At 36.8% G+C, this 13,265-nt stretch overlaps 1 protein-coding gene across 1 annotated transcript in view; it reads right to left on the minus strand.

The window, feature by feature from the left end:
• Positions 1-13,265, minus strand: part of ATP7A (ATPase copper transporting alpha) — a 91,455-nt gene that overhangs the window by 25,872 nt on the left and 52,318 nt on the right. Inside the window, exons 6-12 of the mRNA XM_090265202.1 lie at positions 12,961-13,124; positions 9,244-9,405; positions 5,271-5,347; positions 4,867-5,092; positions 3,622-3,855; positions 2,374-2,465; positions 1,005-1,132 (exon numbers count right to left, since the gene is read on the minus strand). Coding sequence (XP_090121328.1) covers positions 1,005-1,132; positions 2,374-2,465; positions 3,622-3,855; positions 4,867-5,092; positions 5,271-5,347; positions 9,244-9,405; positions 12,961-13,124 — 1,083 coding nt within the window. The remainder of the gene's footprint in view (positions 1-1,004; positions 1,133-2,373; positions 2,466-3,621; positions 3,856-4,866; positions 5,093-5,270; positions 5,348-9,243; positions 9,406-12,960; positions 13,125-13,265) is intronic.

Raw genomic sequence — 13,265 nt, forward strand, 5'->3', positions numbered from 1 at the left:
CAAGCTCAGACCAGCACAGTGTTTAGGGCAGGAAGACAAAACGGGCGTTGGGTCAGGTAAATCTGCCAAAGTCTGCTGGGCTCCGCGGAAGAATCAGACAGTTTCCTTCGGTTATACATTCCCACAATTAACAATTCTCAGCAAAAACAGCCTTCACTAGCATCACTAAAACCACACTGTAAATCTGCATAAATTGGTTTAGTACAGTCTTAAAAAGAATTCATATTCTCTTTGCTTGTTATTTACTCATTCGAGTTTCTATAAAAAGCTCTTCACCTTTCATGGCTATTTTTTTTTTCTGTCTAAAGATTTTATTCATTTATTTTTAGAGAGAGGGAATGTGGGGGACGAACGGCATTGGTTCAGAAGATTGTGACCCAACCCCCGCCCCCACCCTGCACTATGCCCTGAAAACAGAGGCAATAAAATCCAGGCTGAAAGCAGTCTCAGGGAAGTCACACCTTTCTGATAACATAATAGCGAAGTAATAAAAAGAGGTAGTAATCATCTGGTGCCAGGCTGACCTTCCCACGGGGTATTCAAAACTTTGTTAAATGATTTACCCTCATCCTGTTTGACTTAGCAGACATATCATGCTTGTCAAGATTCCTGCAGGAAGGCTACTAAATAAAACTGGGCTCTAGGGAAGGATCGGGAGCATTCTCCTCTATGAGATTGCTCACTCTTTGCTTCCCAGAACAGGCAGACAGTTTTCTGGATCATTTCCATGCACACCGGGGTTCCTGCTGGTCAAGGAACCCCTCAAGGGAAAGGAGGGAGAAAGAGAGGGAGAGAAACATCACTGTGTGCTTGCCTCTCACGTGCCCCCAACTGGGGACCTGGCCTGCAACGCAGGCATGTGGCCTGACTGGGAATTGAACCAGTGACCCTTTGGTTCACAGGCCGGCACTCAATCCACTCAGCCACACTAGCCAGGACTCATGATTATTTTTCATGAACAGTTTGGATTCGCTTCACTTTCATGAGCCTCTGAAAGAACAAACCTGTGATGAGGGACTCATCCACCATAGAATGGCCTTCAATAACGCGACCATCCACCGGAAATTTGCCTCCTGGAACCACTTTAATGATGTCTCCACGTTGTACAAGTTCTACATCCACTTGTTCCTCACTGGAAATGAGTTAAAATGAAAAGCATTATGACAATATGCTTCTCACACTGATTTTCCCATACAAGCTTTTTAGTTCATATCAAGCTTCTGGCTCCAAAATTGTTAGCAATGGAAGCGGGAAACCAACATGTCAGCTAGGAACCAATGTCAGTGCTGTTCTCTGGTGGGAAACAGCTCAGAACCTGGCACCAAGTAGGCACACTAAGTATCTATTAAAGGCTCACTGAACAAATAAAAGAAAACTTCAGAAAATAATGGAATGGGTTTTACTCAACTGAACAATGTGTTTGTTGTCTAAATTTGCTGAAAGAATTCTGTACGTGTACAAATGAGAAATACAAAAGAATGAAATCTAATCTAGCCTTTAGTGCTAACTTCCAGTTTATAGGTAACACAGCAGTTATAAAACAAGTCAAGTCACACCCCAAGGAAGCAAAGACACAAATCTGGACTGGGGGACATTGAACAGACAACTGATGGACGTTTCTTTAACAAGTCAAATGTATGGAGAGGGAAAATGGTAGGAAAGAAGGAGGGAAAAGGAGAAGGATGAGCTGCTCTCGAGTAAAAGAAAATGTAACGACAAATGGACTTTGTTTGAATTCCATTTCAAACAATGCAACTTAAAACATTTTGGAAGGCCCTGGCTGCTGTGGCTCAGTGGATTGAGCGTCGGCCTGCGAGCCAAGTGTCGCTGGTTCAATTCCCAGTCAGGGCACATGCCTGGGTTGCAGGTCAGGTCCCCAGTTGGGGGCGCATGAGAGGCAAGCACACAGTGATGTTTCTCTCCCTCTCTTTCTCCTTTCCCCTCTCTCTAATAAAAAAAAATAAAATAAAGTAAAATAAAGAAACAAATAAATAAATTATTAAAAAAAAATTTTGGAGACAATGGGAGAAATGTGAACATGAACTGCATATGAAGTGATATTAAGGAGCTTTTGTTCATTTTATTAGATGCAATATGCTGTTATAGTTATATAAGGATATGTTCTTTCTTTAGAGATATCAATGGAATATTTAGCAGTAAAATGATATGACTGGATTTACTTTAAACAACTACTGCAACAAATAAAACAAAGACAGAATGTATAGATGAAGTAATGTCTGGCAAATGTGAATAACTGTTAAATCTGGGAGATGGATTATGTTCATTCATTATACTCTTCTCTCTACTTCTGAGTACATTTGATATTTTCATAAGGGGTTAAAAAAGAAAAGTGCAAAGAATGAAGATAAATACCTCAACAGGATATTATCAGAGTCAAGAGTTACAATAGTTGCTTCTGTAGCTTGCAGTGAAATTAGCTTGGCAAGAGCCTCTGATGTCTTGCCCTATTAAAAAAAAAAAGTCAATAATCCTAAGGAAGAAGGAGACCAGGTCTTACCTAAAATTAAGATATAATCTTTAATATTTATCCAAAAGACAGTTTTAGCAATATTAATTAGCTCAAATCAGAAAATATTTCACTTCAAAAATATGAAGTACACAAAATATTAAATGTATAATTAGCTATAATGTATAAATAATGTAAATTAATAAGAAAAACATCAGGAACCCAACAGGTACGTGGCCAAAGGGTGTGAAAAATCGATTCCTTTAAGAAGAAATATAATACCTGATGTGTAGAAAAATGTTTATCCCTGTTATTAATGGAATAAATGCAACGTAAAGCAACCCTGTGCTACCATTTCATGCCTACTAACTTAGCAAGATTTTAGACATGAGTCAGCACTGATGAAGTGGTAGTAAGACTACCTCACTGACTTACCCTTGCTGGCAAAAACTGTTTCAGCTTGCAGCATAAGCCACAGAAAGAGTTATGTCTTTTAACCGTATGCTTTGTGATTTATCCTAAGACACCAATTCAATAGAGAGGACATTAAACATGCATATGTTTAATGCAGGTTTATCTCAAATTAAAAACTGGAAACAATCTGATTGAGAACAAAACCAAAATGGTTTAGTAAATTACAGCACATTGATTTGACAGAATATTGTTCAGAAATGCCAAATAAATATCTAGACTGAGAAAATTGGGGGGGGGGAATCTTTATAGTGTTAAGTGTACAAAGTGGTACATAATACTATGTTTCCGAGTCTAGAAAATATAAACATATGTGGAATAGGATTACAAAGCGATTTCCATTATAGTATTAAATGATGGGTAACATTTTTCCACCATTATTTTAAATCCTGTAGTCACATCAATTTTTCCATTAATCATACAATATCAATAAAATAAGTAGTTCTCAAACGCCCCTCTCTTCAAATAAACATGGATGCACTCTACTATCTACAATATTCATCCCACAAATTTGGTAAATCTTCTAAAGGAATACTTAAACTATTGCCAAACAAAAACAAATACTTCTTTAAGTAAATAATTAACTGCATAAATCAATAGATATTTCCAATAGTTGGTCTAGAAAATATTGTGGCCATTGATCCACCCAAGATTTCAGCAAATGTCACCTTTTCGGACTTTACCTTTGCTATATGCTCCAGCCAGCGGCCTAGTGCAATAAACACGAAGAGCATAGGAGGTGTGTCAAAGAAGGTAATAGGGTTGACGGTGGCTCTCTCGCACATTGCAACCAGAAGAATAACCAAAGAGTAGAGAAATGCAATGGTGGTGGCCAGCACAATCAGCACGTCCATGTTCGCAGTTCTATGCCTCAGTGCTTTGTAGGCCTGGGCGTAGAATTTCCAGCCTCCGAAAAACTGTAATATACAAATCACCATCATTGCTTTTTAAAAAAAAAACTGAAATTCACATATATACCTTATAAACTACAGTACAGTATTCCTGTTAACTTCCTTTGGCTTTTACCTAATCCATAAACACTAAAGATAAACTTTAAGCTGAAACAATAGTTTGTAGTTTAGCAGATATGGGTGGGCAAGGATTCAAATTGCTGCACAAGCCCTTGGCAGCTATATTTATGGTCCAATGGATATTCCATAATAGAAACTCAGATGGTTTCTAGAATTTTCTTGGATTCTAGCAAAAACAAGAACTAGGAAAAGAATTCTGTTATTTTGACAAGGATTTTTTAATATAAAATTCACCTCCCCCTTTCCAAAATTCAACCTAAGTGGTATATCACAAGCTATTACATCTGTTGGCTGGTTCTGTTAGTAAACATAACTGAAAAGCTTATTTTTCTTTAGTAGAGAGAAACATACTAAGATTTTTTAAAAAATCATTATTGCTCTTTACAAGAATAAGAAAAAGGAATACATTTTTTAGATGGAAGTGTTCCACAGTAAGAATTTATCTCAAAAAAAAGTTGAAAATATATAGAAGGCAATAAATTTAAGGGCCCGGAAAAGACAATAAAAGTAATAATATAATAAAATAATTATAATAATGAAATATGTATTTAATATCATTAGTGTGAATAGAGTTAAGTTTCAAATATTAAATATATAAACAAAATATATTTTATTGTTACAATTTTAAATATAAAGTTATATACCATATTATATACCATAGCAGATATGAACACCAAATTCATATCTGAATACAAATTTAACTCATGTCTGCTTTGTCATTAAATAATATCTTTATGGGTTCAGTGTAATTTATTATCTACTTTAACAACTCAGTTTAAGATGCATAAAATGATCGGCTTCTGGCTAACATCTGCTTTCCGATTGGAAATAGCCTTGCCTGCCTCATTTCAGCTCTTTTTCAATATTACTAAATATACTAGCTAACATTTCACTTGCCTGTACAGGTACACACAATAAAAAGGATAGCAAATTCATAATGGACAATCCTGGCAGGATCTGGCGTTCCAGGAACATAGAAGAATGAATACGGGCCATTTCTTCTTGACTCATGTTCTGATTATGATGAAGAGTTGCAAGGTGGTGGTCCATAACCATCATATAAATCATCAGCCCCATTACAGGAATACAGAAGAATAGGCTCACAAGGAAGGACTGCCTCCATCTTATGTAGAAAAGAAAAAAAATCCTTTTAGGAAGCTCCTAATGGTTCAAGAGTCTATGTACTATAGATAAATACAAGTTATGAGCACTCTGCCAAGTTTAAGGATGCTAATTGTAAAAACTCACATGCTCACAGGATGTTAAATTTGTAACATCACTGACATTCCAAAAGTACTTACTGTCTTATCTCTCGCTTATGGTCTAGATGGCTTGCTGACCGATCCTTCTTGACCAAAGAAGCTTCAAAACCTAAGCTCTAAAAGAAATCCGTGAGAAAATAATTTTAGACAAAGGAGCGAAAGATACACAATAGAGTAAAAGAAAGTCTCTTCAATAAAGGGTGCTGGGAAAATCGGAAAGCCACACGCAAACAAATGAAACTAGATTACAGCTTGTCCCAATGCACAAAAGGTAATTCAAAATGGATCAAATGAAAACCTAAATATAAGACCTGAAACAATAAATTACACAGAAGAAAACATAGGTACTAAACTTATGGACCTTAGTCATAGAGAACATTTTATGAATTTAACCCCAAAGGCAAGGAAAGTAAAGGCAAAAATAAATGAATGGGACTTTATCAAACTAAAAACCTTCTGCACAGCAAAAGAAATCACCAACAAAACAAAAAGGCAACCAACCCAATGGGAGATGATTATTTGCAAACAACAGCTCTGACAAAGGGTTAATATCCAAAATATATTAAAAATTCATAAAACTCAACACTAAACAAACAATCCAATTAAAAAATGGGTAGAGGACCTGAACAGAACTTCTGCCCAGAAGACACAAAAATGGCCACCGGATATATGAAAAGACGCTCAACTTCACCAGCTATTAGAGAAAAGCAAATCAAAACTGCAACGAGCTACCACCTCACACATATCAGAATGGCTCCCACCAACAAGACAAGTAATAACAAGTGCTGGAGAGGTTGTGGGGAAAAGGAACCCTCATTCACCGCTGGTGGGAGGGTAAACTGGTACAGTCACTATGGAAGGCAGTCTGACAGTTCCTCAAAATGTTAAGAATAGAGTTAACATATGACCCAGCAATTCCTCTCCTGGGTGTTTACCCGAAAAACTGAAAAACACATATTTGTAAAGATATATGTACCCCTATATTCACTGAAGCATTATTCACGGTGGCCAAGACTTGGAGACTTGGAGTGTCCTTGATAGCGGATTGGGTTAAGATGCAGTATGCGTATACAATGAAATAGTACTCAGATGTAAGAAAAGACAAATACCGCCATTTTCAACGACATGAATAGACCTTGTGAATATCATGTTAAGTGAAACAGTTCAATGAGAAAAACCTAAGGACCATGTGATTTCATTCATATGTGGGATATAAAACTGACACTCACGGACACAGACAACCGTGTGGTGGTTGCAAGAGGGAAGGAGGTAGGGGAGTATGGGCTCTAATATATGGTGACGAGAGATTATTTGACCTTGGATGGTAGGCACACAATGCAATATATAGATCATGTGTCATAGAAATGTGCTTTTGAAACGTGTATGATCCTATTAACCAATGTCACCTCAATAAATTTAATTAAAATAAAGTAAAATAAGTCCTCCAATAAGTAATTTTGGAAAAAAAGCAGACTGTATTACTTGGCCATGCTGATAGAATGCTTGATAACTTGACAAAGACAGAATTCAGCAGTAAAATCATAAATCTTATATTTAGACAATATCAAACTACTAGTATTGATGTATATTAATCACTTTTAAAAAATTTAGCTTTAACATCTGTCCATCCATCCCCTAGACCATCCCCTTGACAAGTACAGAAAACTGAGTAATAGGCCACAAAATCTAGCACCACACTAAATATATTACACAAGGTTAGGATAGTGTAGTCTTTATTCTTCTTCTATTAGAAAAATAGCAACACGGATAAACCCTTAGCCAGACTCATCAAGAAAAAAAGATCCCAGATAAAACCAGAAATGAACAGGAGAAATTACAGCTGACATTACCAAAATGCAAAAAATAATAAAAGAATACTATGAACAGCCCTGGCCGGTGTGGCTCAGTTGGTTGGAGCATCGTCCGGTAAATTGAAAGGTCGTGATTCCCGGTCAGGGCACATGCCCACGTTTCAGGTTTGGTGCCAGGTAGGGGTGTGTGTGAGAGGCAGCCAATCAAAGTTTTTCTCTCGCACATCAAGGTTTCTCTCCCCTCCTCTCCCTCACTCCCTTTTCCTCTCTGCAAAATCAATAACCATGTCCTTGGGTGAGAATTAAAAAAAGAAAAAAAAGAATACTGTGAACAATTATATGCCAACAAATGGGACAACCTAGAAGACATGGATAAATTTCTAGAAACATAAAGCCTTCCAAGACTGGACCAGGAGAAACAAAAAACCTAACAGACTTATTACTAGCAACAAAATTGAATCAGTAATAAAAAAAAAATACTCCCAACAATCAAAAGTCCAGGACCAGATGACTTCACAGGTGAATTCCGCCAAACAGCTGAAGGAGAATTAATACCTCTCCTCAAACTATACCAAAAAATTTAAAAGGAAGGAACAGTACCTGATGAACATAAGATGCAAAAATTCTCAACAAAATATTAGGAAACTGAATTCAACAACACAGTAAAAGGATTAAACACCATGACCATGTGGGATTCATTCTTGAGACACAAGGATGATCCAATACTCATTAATCAATCAACTTGATACACCACGTCAACAATAGCAAGTATAAAAATCATATCATCATTTCAATAAATGCAGAAAACGTGTTTGACAAAATACAATGTCTGTTTTTAATATGAATACTCTCAACAAAATGGGGATAACAGAAACATACTTCAATATAATAAAAGCCATATGACAAATCCACAGCTAACACCACACTCAATGGTGAAAATACGAACTCTTCTTCTAAGATCAGGAACAAGACAGGGATGCCCACTTTCACCACTGTTATTCAACATAGTACTGGAAGTGCTAGCCACAGCAATCAGACAAGAAAAAGAAATAAAAGGCATCCAAACTGGAAAGGAAGAGGTAAAACTGTCATTATGTGCAGAAGACATGATACCTTACAAAGAAAGCCCTTATAGACTCCACCAAATTCTATTAGAACTATTACACAAACTCAGTAAAGTTGCAGGAATCAAAGTTTAAATGTAGAAACCTGTTGTTTCTATACAGAGGTAATGAACTCTCAGAAGAAATTAAGAAAAAAGAACACAAACAAAACTTTTTGTTAATGAAACAAAGTATTCAAAGAAAACCACACCTAAGCAAGACTCATATGAGTAAAGAGAGTAACACACTATATTTTCAACTGCTAAAAACAATGCTGCCACCTAACACTTGTTCCCAGTACAGTACAGCAAAAAGAGCAGGCATGAGCTTTGGAGTTTGAATGATTAGGTTCAAATGCCAGCTACGATATTTACTAGCTATCTGACTTTGGACAAGTAACTTAACATCTCTTATCCTGAGGTTCTACACCTCCAAAATGAAGATGACAGCATTGCTGTGAGAATTACATTTAGAGTTGAAGCTTGGTAACTGACACATCGTAGATGCTCAAACATTCAAGCTTCACAAAGAGGCTAATGGTCCTATTATCTATCCTAATAAGATCTTATCTGAACGATTAATATGCTTTAGATCATTAGAACACTAATGCTATATGACATTAAAACTTTTAAAGCACTTCCACATGTATTACCACTGAAGATACACTGTAGAATACAAGATGAATTTATCACAAAGGAAAAGGTTTCGTCTTTTAAATTTCTTACCTTACCATAAAAATACATCATTTCCTTTGACCTAATAAACAAAGCATCTAGCAGGATGCTTCACTTTCTCAGTGATTAAGATCAACCTTACTCATAACGAATTTTATTTCATTTACATTTTCTAAATACTTTTTGAATACCTTGTGTTTCTCCTTTAAGTCTGCTCCTGATTTATAGTGCAAGCATCCCTTTGCCCAACTCTTCCTGACAAACACCAACAAAAGGCAGGCACATTTACATTAACTGTTGAGACAGATGTTGTCTAGAGTAAACAACAGTGTCAGATCTTTTCATTCTATCCATCTGATACAAATCAGAAGCAATTCAAAGGAGTGCTGATTAAATAGGCAAGGACAAAGAAATTGGCACTTACTTCAATTGTGTGAATAATATCTCTGGGGCCAATAATTTCTGGATCATACTTAATATGTGCTTTGTTGGTTGCCAGGGCCACAGAGCAGTAGAAAATCCCTGTGTGTTTTGTGAGGGTAGATTCTATTTTATGTACACAGGAGGCACACGTCATTCCTCTCACCTGTTGAAGAAAAATGCATTGTTATTCAGAAATACACTTTTTCCTCCATTAAACATGAGTTATTACTTTAAATTAAAATAACTCTTGTGCCCTGGCTGGTGTGGTTCAGTGGACTGAGTGCCGGCCTGTGAACTGAAAGGTCACTGGTTCAATCCCCAGTCAGGGCACCTGCCTGCGTTGTGGGCCAGGTCCCCAGCTGGGGGCATGTGAGAGGGAACGTATCACTATATCTATTGCACATCGATGTTTCTCTCCCTTTCCTTCTCCCTCCCTTCTTTAAAAATAAATAAATAAAATCTTTAAGAAAATAACCTTTGCAAAATGGGATAAACACACAAGATCTTTCTGCAGTATGATTATACTTTATATGTGACCATTTGGACACTTTTATATCAGATTGAACAAAGATATGGTCCAGCTGCAACAGGTTACACAGAAGAGAATCTCATTAAAAGTCTTCCTCTTTTGTATGTCCTCTTTGGAGAAGTCTCTCCTCATTGTAGAGAATTTGACAAATCATTGTTTCTTTTTTTATTGATTGATTTGAGAGAGGAAAAGGGGTAAGAGAGAGAGGAGGTGACAGAGGAGGAGAGAGGGAGAGAGAGGGAAAGAGAGGAAGGGAGAGGGAGAGAGAGAAACATTCATTTGTTGTTCCATTTATTTATGCATTTATTGGTTGATTCTTGTCTGTGCCCTGACTGTCGATCAATCCCGCAACCTTAGCATATCAGAATAATACGACCAACTGTGCTACCTGGTGAGGGTTCATTGTTTCTTGTATTCAATGCCCTGCTTCTCTCTAGATAGTTTTTCATTATGCTAAGTCATATAACTTTTAGTAATACTTTTAGTGAAGGCTAACAGAAGACAAAAGTGGTCTACATGTGTCTAAAACTATATCTTGCCCTATGTGTTGGGTGACATATATAGCTTAGTTGGGTACTGAATTCTAAAGTCATGGGACAGGAAATCTGGAATGACTATAGGAGCTCATCATTTCGTTTCCCCTAAAAAACAATGATAAAACTGGGGAAAAGTTACCAGAAACAAATATGGAAATTGGTGCTAGAAACAACTGGACAGATGCATGCAAAAAAAATGAAACTAGACCACCTTCTCAAGAACATAAAAAAGAATAAATTCAAAATGGATTAGAGAATCAAATGTAAGACTCGAATCCACAAAACTCCTAGGGGAAAACATAGGCAGTAAAATCTCTGACATTTCACTTAGCAATATTTTTTTTTATCTCCTCGAGCAAGGGAAACAAATGGGACCGCATGAAACTTAAAAGTTTTTTACACAGCAGAGAAAACCATCAACAAAATGAAAAGATAACCCACTGAATGGAAGTAGATATTCACTAATGATATACCTGATAAAGGGTTAATACCCAAGAGCTATAAAAAAACTTACAAAACTCAACACCAAAAAAACAAACAAAAAAAAAATCCAGTCCAATTAAAAAGTAGGCAAGGGAACTGAATAGACACTTCTCCAAAGAGGACATACAGATGGCCAATGATATATGAAAAGATATTCATCTGTGGCTGGTGTGGCTCAGTGGATTGAGCACTGGCCTGTGAACCAAAGGGTCACCGGTTCAATTCCCTGTCAGGGCACATGCCTGGGTTGCGGGCCAGGTCCCCAGTTGGGGGCATGCAAGAGGCAAACACAGTGATGTTTCTCTCCCTCTCCTTCTCCCTCCCTTCCCCTCTCTCTGAAAATAAATAAATAAAATCTTTACAAAAAGAATGGGTAGATTTTTAGTTTTTAAAAACTTTAAAAAATTAGTGACGTTGAGCATCTTTTTTTGTTAAAGATCTTATTTATTTATTTTCAGAGAGAGGGAAAGGGAGGCAGAAAGGGAGGGAGAGAAACATTGATGTGAGAGAGGTACACTGATTGGTTGCCTCTTGTGTGCCCTCAACCCAGGACCTGGCCCACAACCCAGGCACGTGCCCTGACTGGGAATCGAACCAGCGCGACCCTTCTGTTTGCAGGCAGGTCCTCAATCCACTGAGCCACAGCCAGGGCTACCCATTCTTTTTAATAGTTGAGTGTCCCACAGTATGGATATGTCATAATTTATTGATCTAGTCCCCACTAACTGACATTTAGTTTTTTCCTATCTTTTGCTATTATTAACAATAATATAATGAACACCTTTACACATATGTCATTTCATACATATGCAAACGTCTGTTTGATAACTTCCTCTAAGTGAAGCTTCTGAAGAAAAGGCTATGCACAACTTTACTTCTGATAGATGCTGCCAAATTCCTCTGTTGAGAGCTTATATCAATTGACACCACAAGAGGAACATATGAGAGATCACAAACACAATGTTAACAAAAAAAAAGTTAAATGTCGACAGATCTGACAGGTACAAAATGGCATTTCAATGCAGTTTAACTTTGCTTTACTCTTATTACAAGTGAGCTTAGTTTTTTCTATGTTTAAAGAGGTACTGTTCTGGCTTTTCTGTGAGCTGTCAGTTCATAGCCTTTACCATCTTTCCTCTGGGCTGCTGGTTCTTATTTATTTATAACAGTTCTTCATATGTTAAGAAAATTAACCTTCATCTGTGAGGTCTATTACAATTATTTTACTTGCCTTTTGACTTTTTGTTGCCTTTGTCTCAAGAAGAAAATCCTATGTATCTGATATAGCAATGTTTTCATTTATGGGTTTTATATGATATTTAGAAAGGCTCTGCCTACTCTAATATTATTTATTAAATGATGGGTTAGCAGCCATCATTGGGGAAATTGAGTAGAGGCTACATGGAAATTCTCTGTACTATTTTGGCAACTTCTTTGTGAGTCTAAAATTATTTCCACAATGGATTGGTAGACTGATGTATGATATAGTAAAACATTAATTGTAGAATCTCAGTGGTGTGTATAAGGGTGCCCACTGTATAATTCTTTTGACTTTTTTGATGTTTGAAATTTTTATGCTACCATTGAAAAAAGTTTCAAATTTTTCTTCTAGTAATTTCACGGTTCCATTTTTCACATTTGAATTGTTGTTTGAGCTGGAATCTATTTTGGTGCAGAGTTAAATTTTTCATTTGAATTGTTGAAGTTAAACAAATAAAACTTGACTTGCTGCATTGGAGAAAATGTCCAATTTAAACCAGTGTGCCCCACTGCTTCTTGGCCTTTTGGTTAAGACCAGGTGTAAGTCAATACGTCTTACACTTGATTTTATGACTTCACTTATAAAACTTAAGTCTTTAATGCATCTGGAACTTACTCTTTAAACATGCTATAGGTAAGAATCATATTATGTTTTTCAAACTTGATATTCACTTATTCATTCAAACCCCATTCTTCTTTTTTGGCTCCTGATAGAGATAGGATGATTATCTCTTCCATTCCATGCTTGAAGGCCACCAATAAGTCATATCTCTCCCTTCCATTTCCCTGTTCCCATAATTTTCCTTTTATGTCTCATTGTCCCAACTTTGATTTCCTTTGCAAACTCTTTTCTGAATCCTTGTTCAACTGTTCTGGCGATTTTATTAATTATGCTAAAATCGCTACTTACAACGAGTTCCAGAACACCATCTCCTTCTTCGGCGTTTTCTATCACGGCGGCGCCGAACCCCAGCTCCCGGATGAACTCGGCGATCGCTGCGGCTTGTATAACGGCAGGGTTGTATCTTACTTCTGCCTTGCCGGCCATCAGAGCCACCAGTACGGAGTATATTCCTAGGGCATTGACCAGAAAAACAATTCAGATAACACACCCTCTAAAAAAAAGTAATGTTACACTATTTTTGCTTTTCACTTAACTGTGCAAGGATTACAGTGAATCTGGAGAAATCGATTACTTAACTTTTATATAGCCTT

This window comes from Furipterus horrens, unplaced genomic scaffold, assembly GCF_987537825.1.
Source record: "Furipterus horrens unplaced genomic scaffold, mFurHor1.1.pri manual_scaffold_17, whole genome shotgun sequence".
Lineage (NCBI taxonomy): Eukaryota > Metazoa > Chordata > Mammalia > Chiroptera > Furipteridae > Furipterus > Furipterus horrens.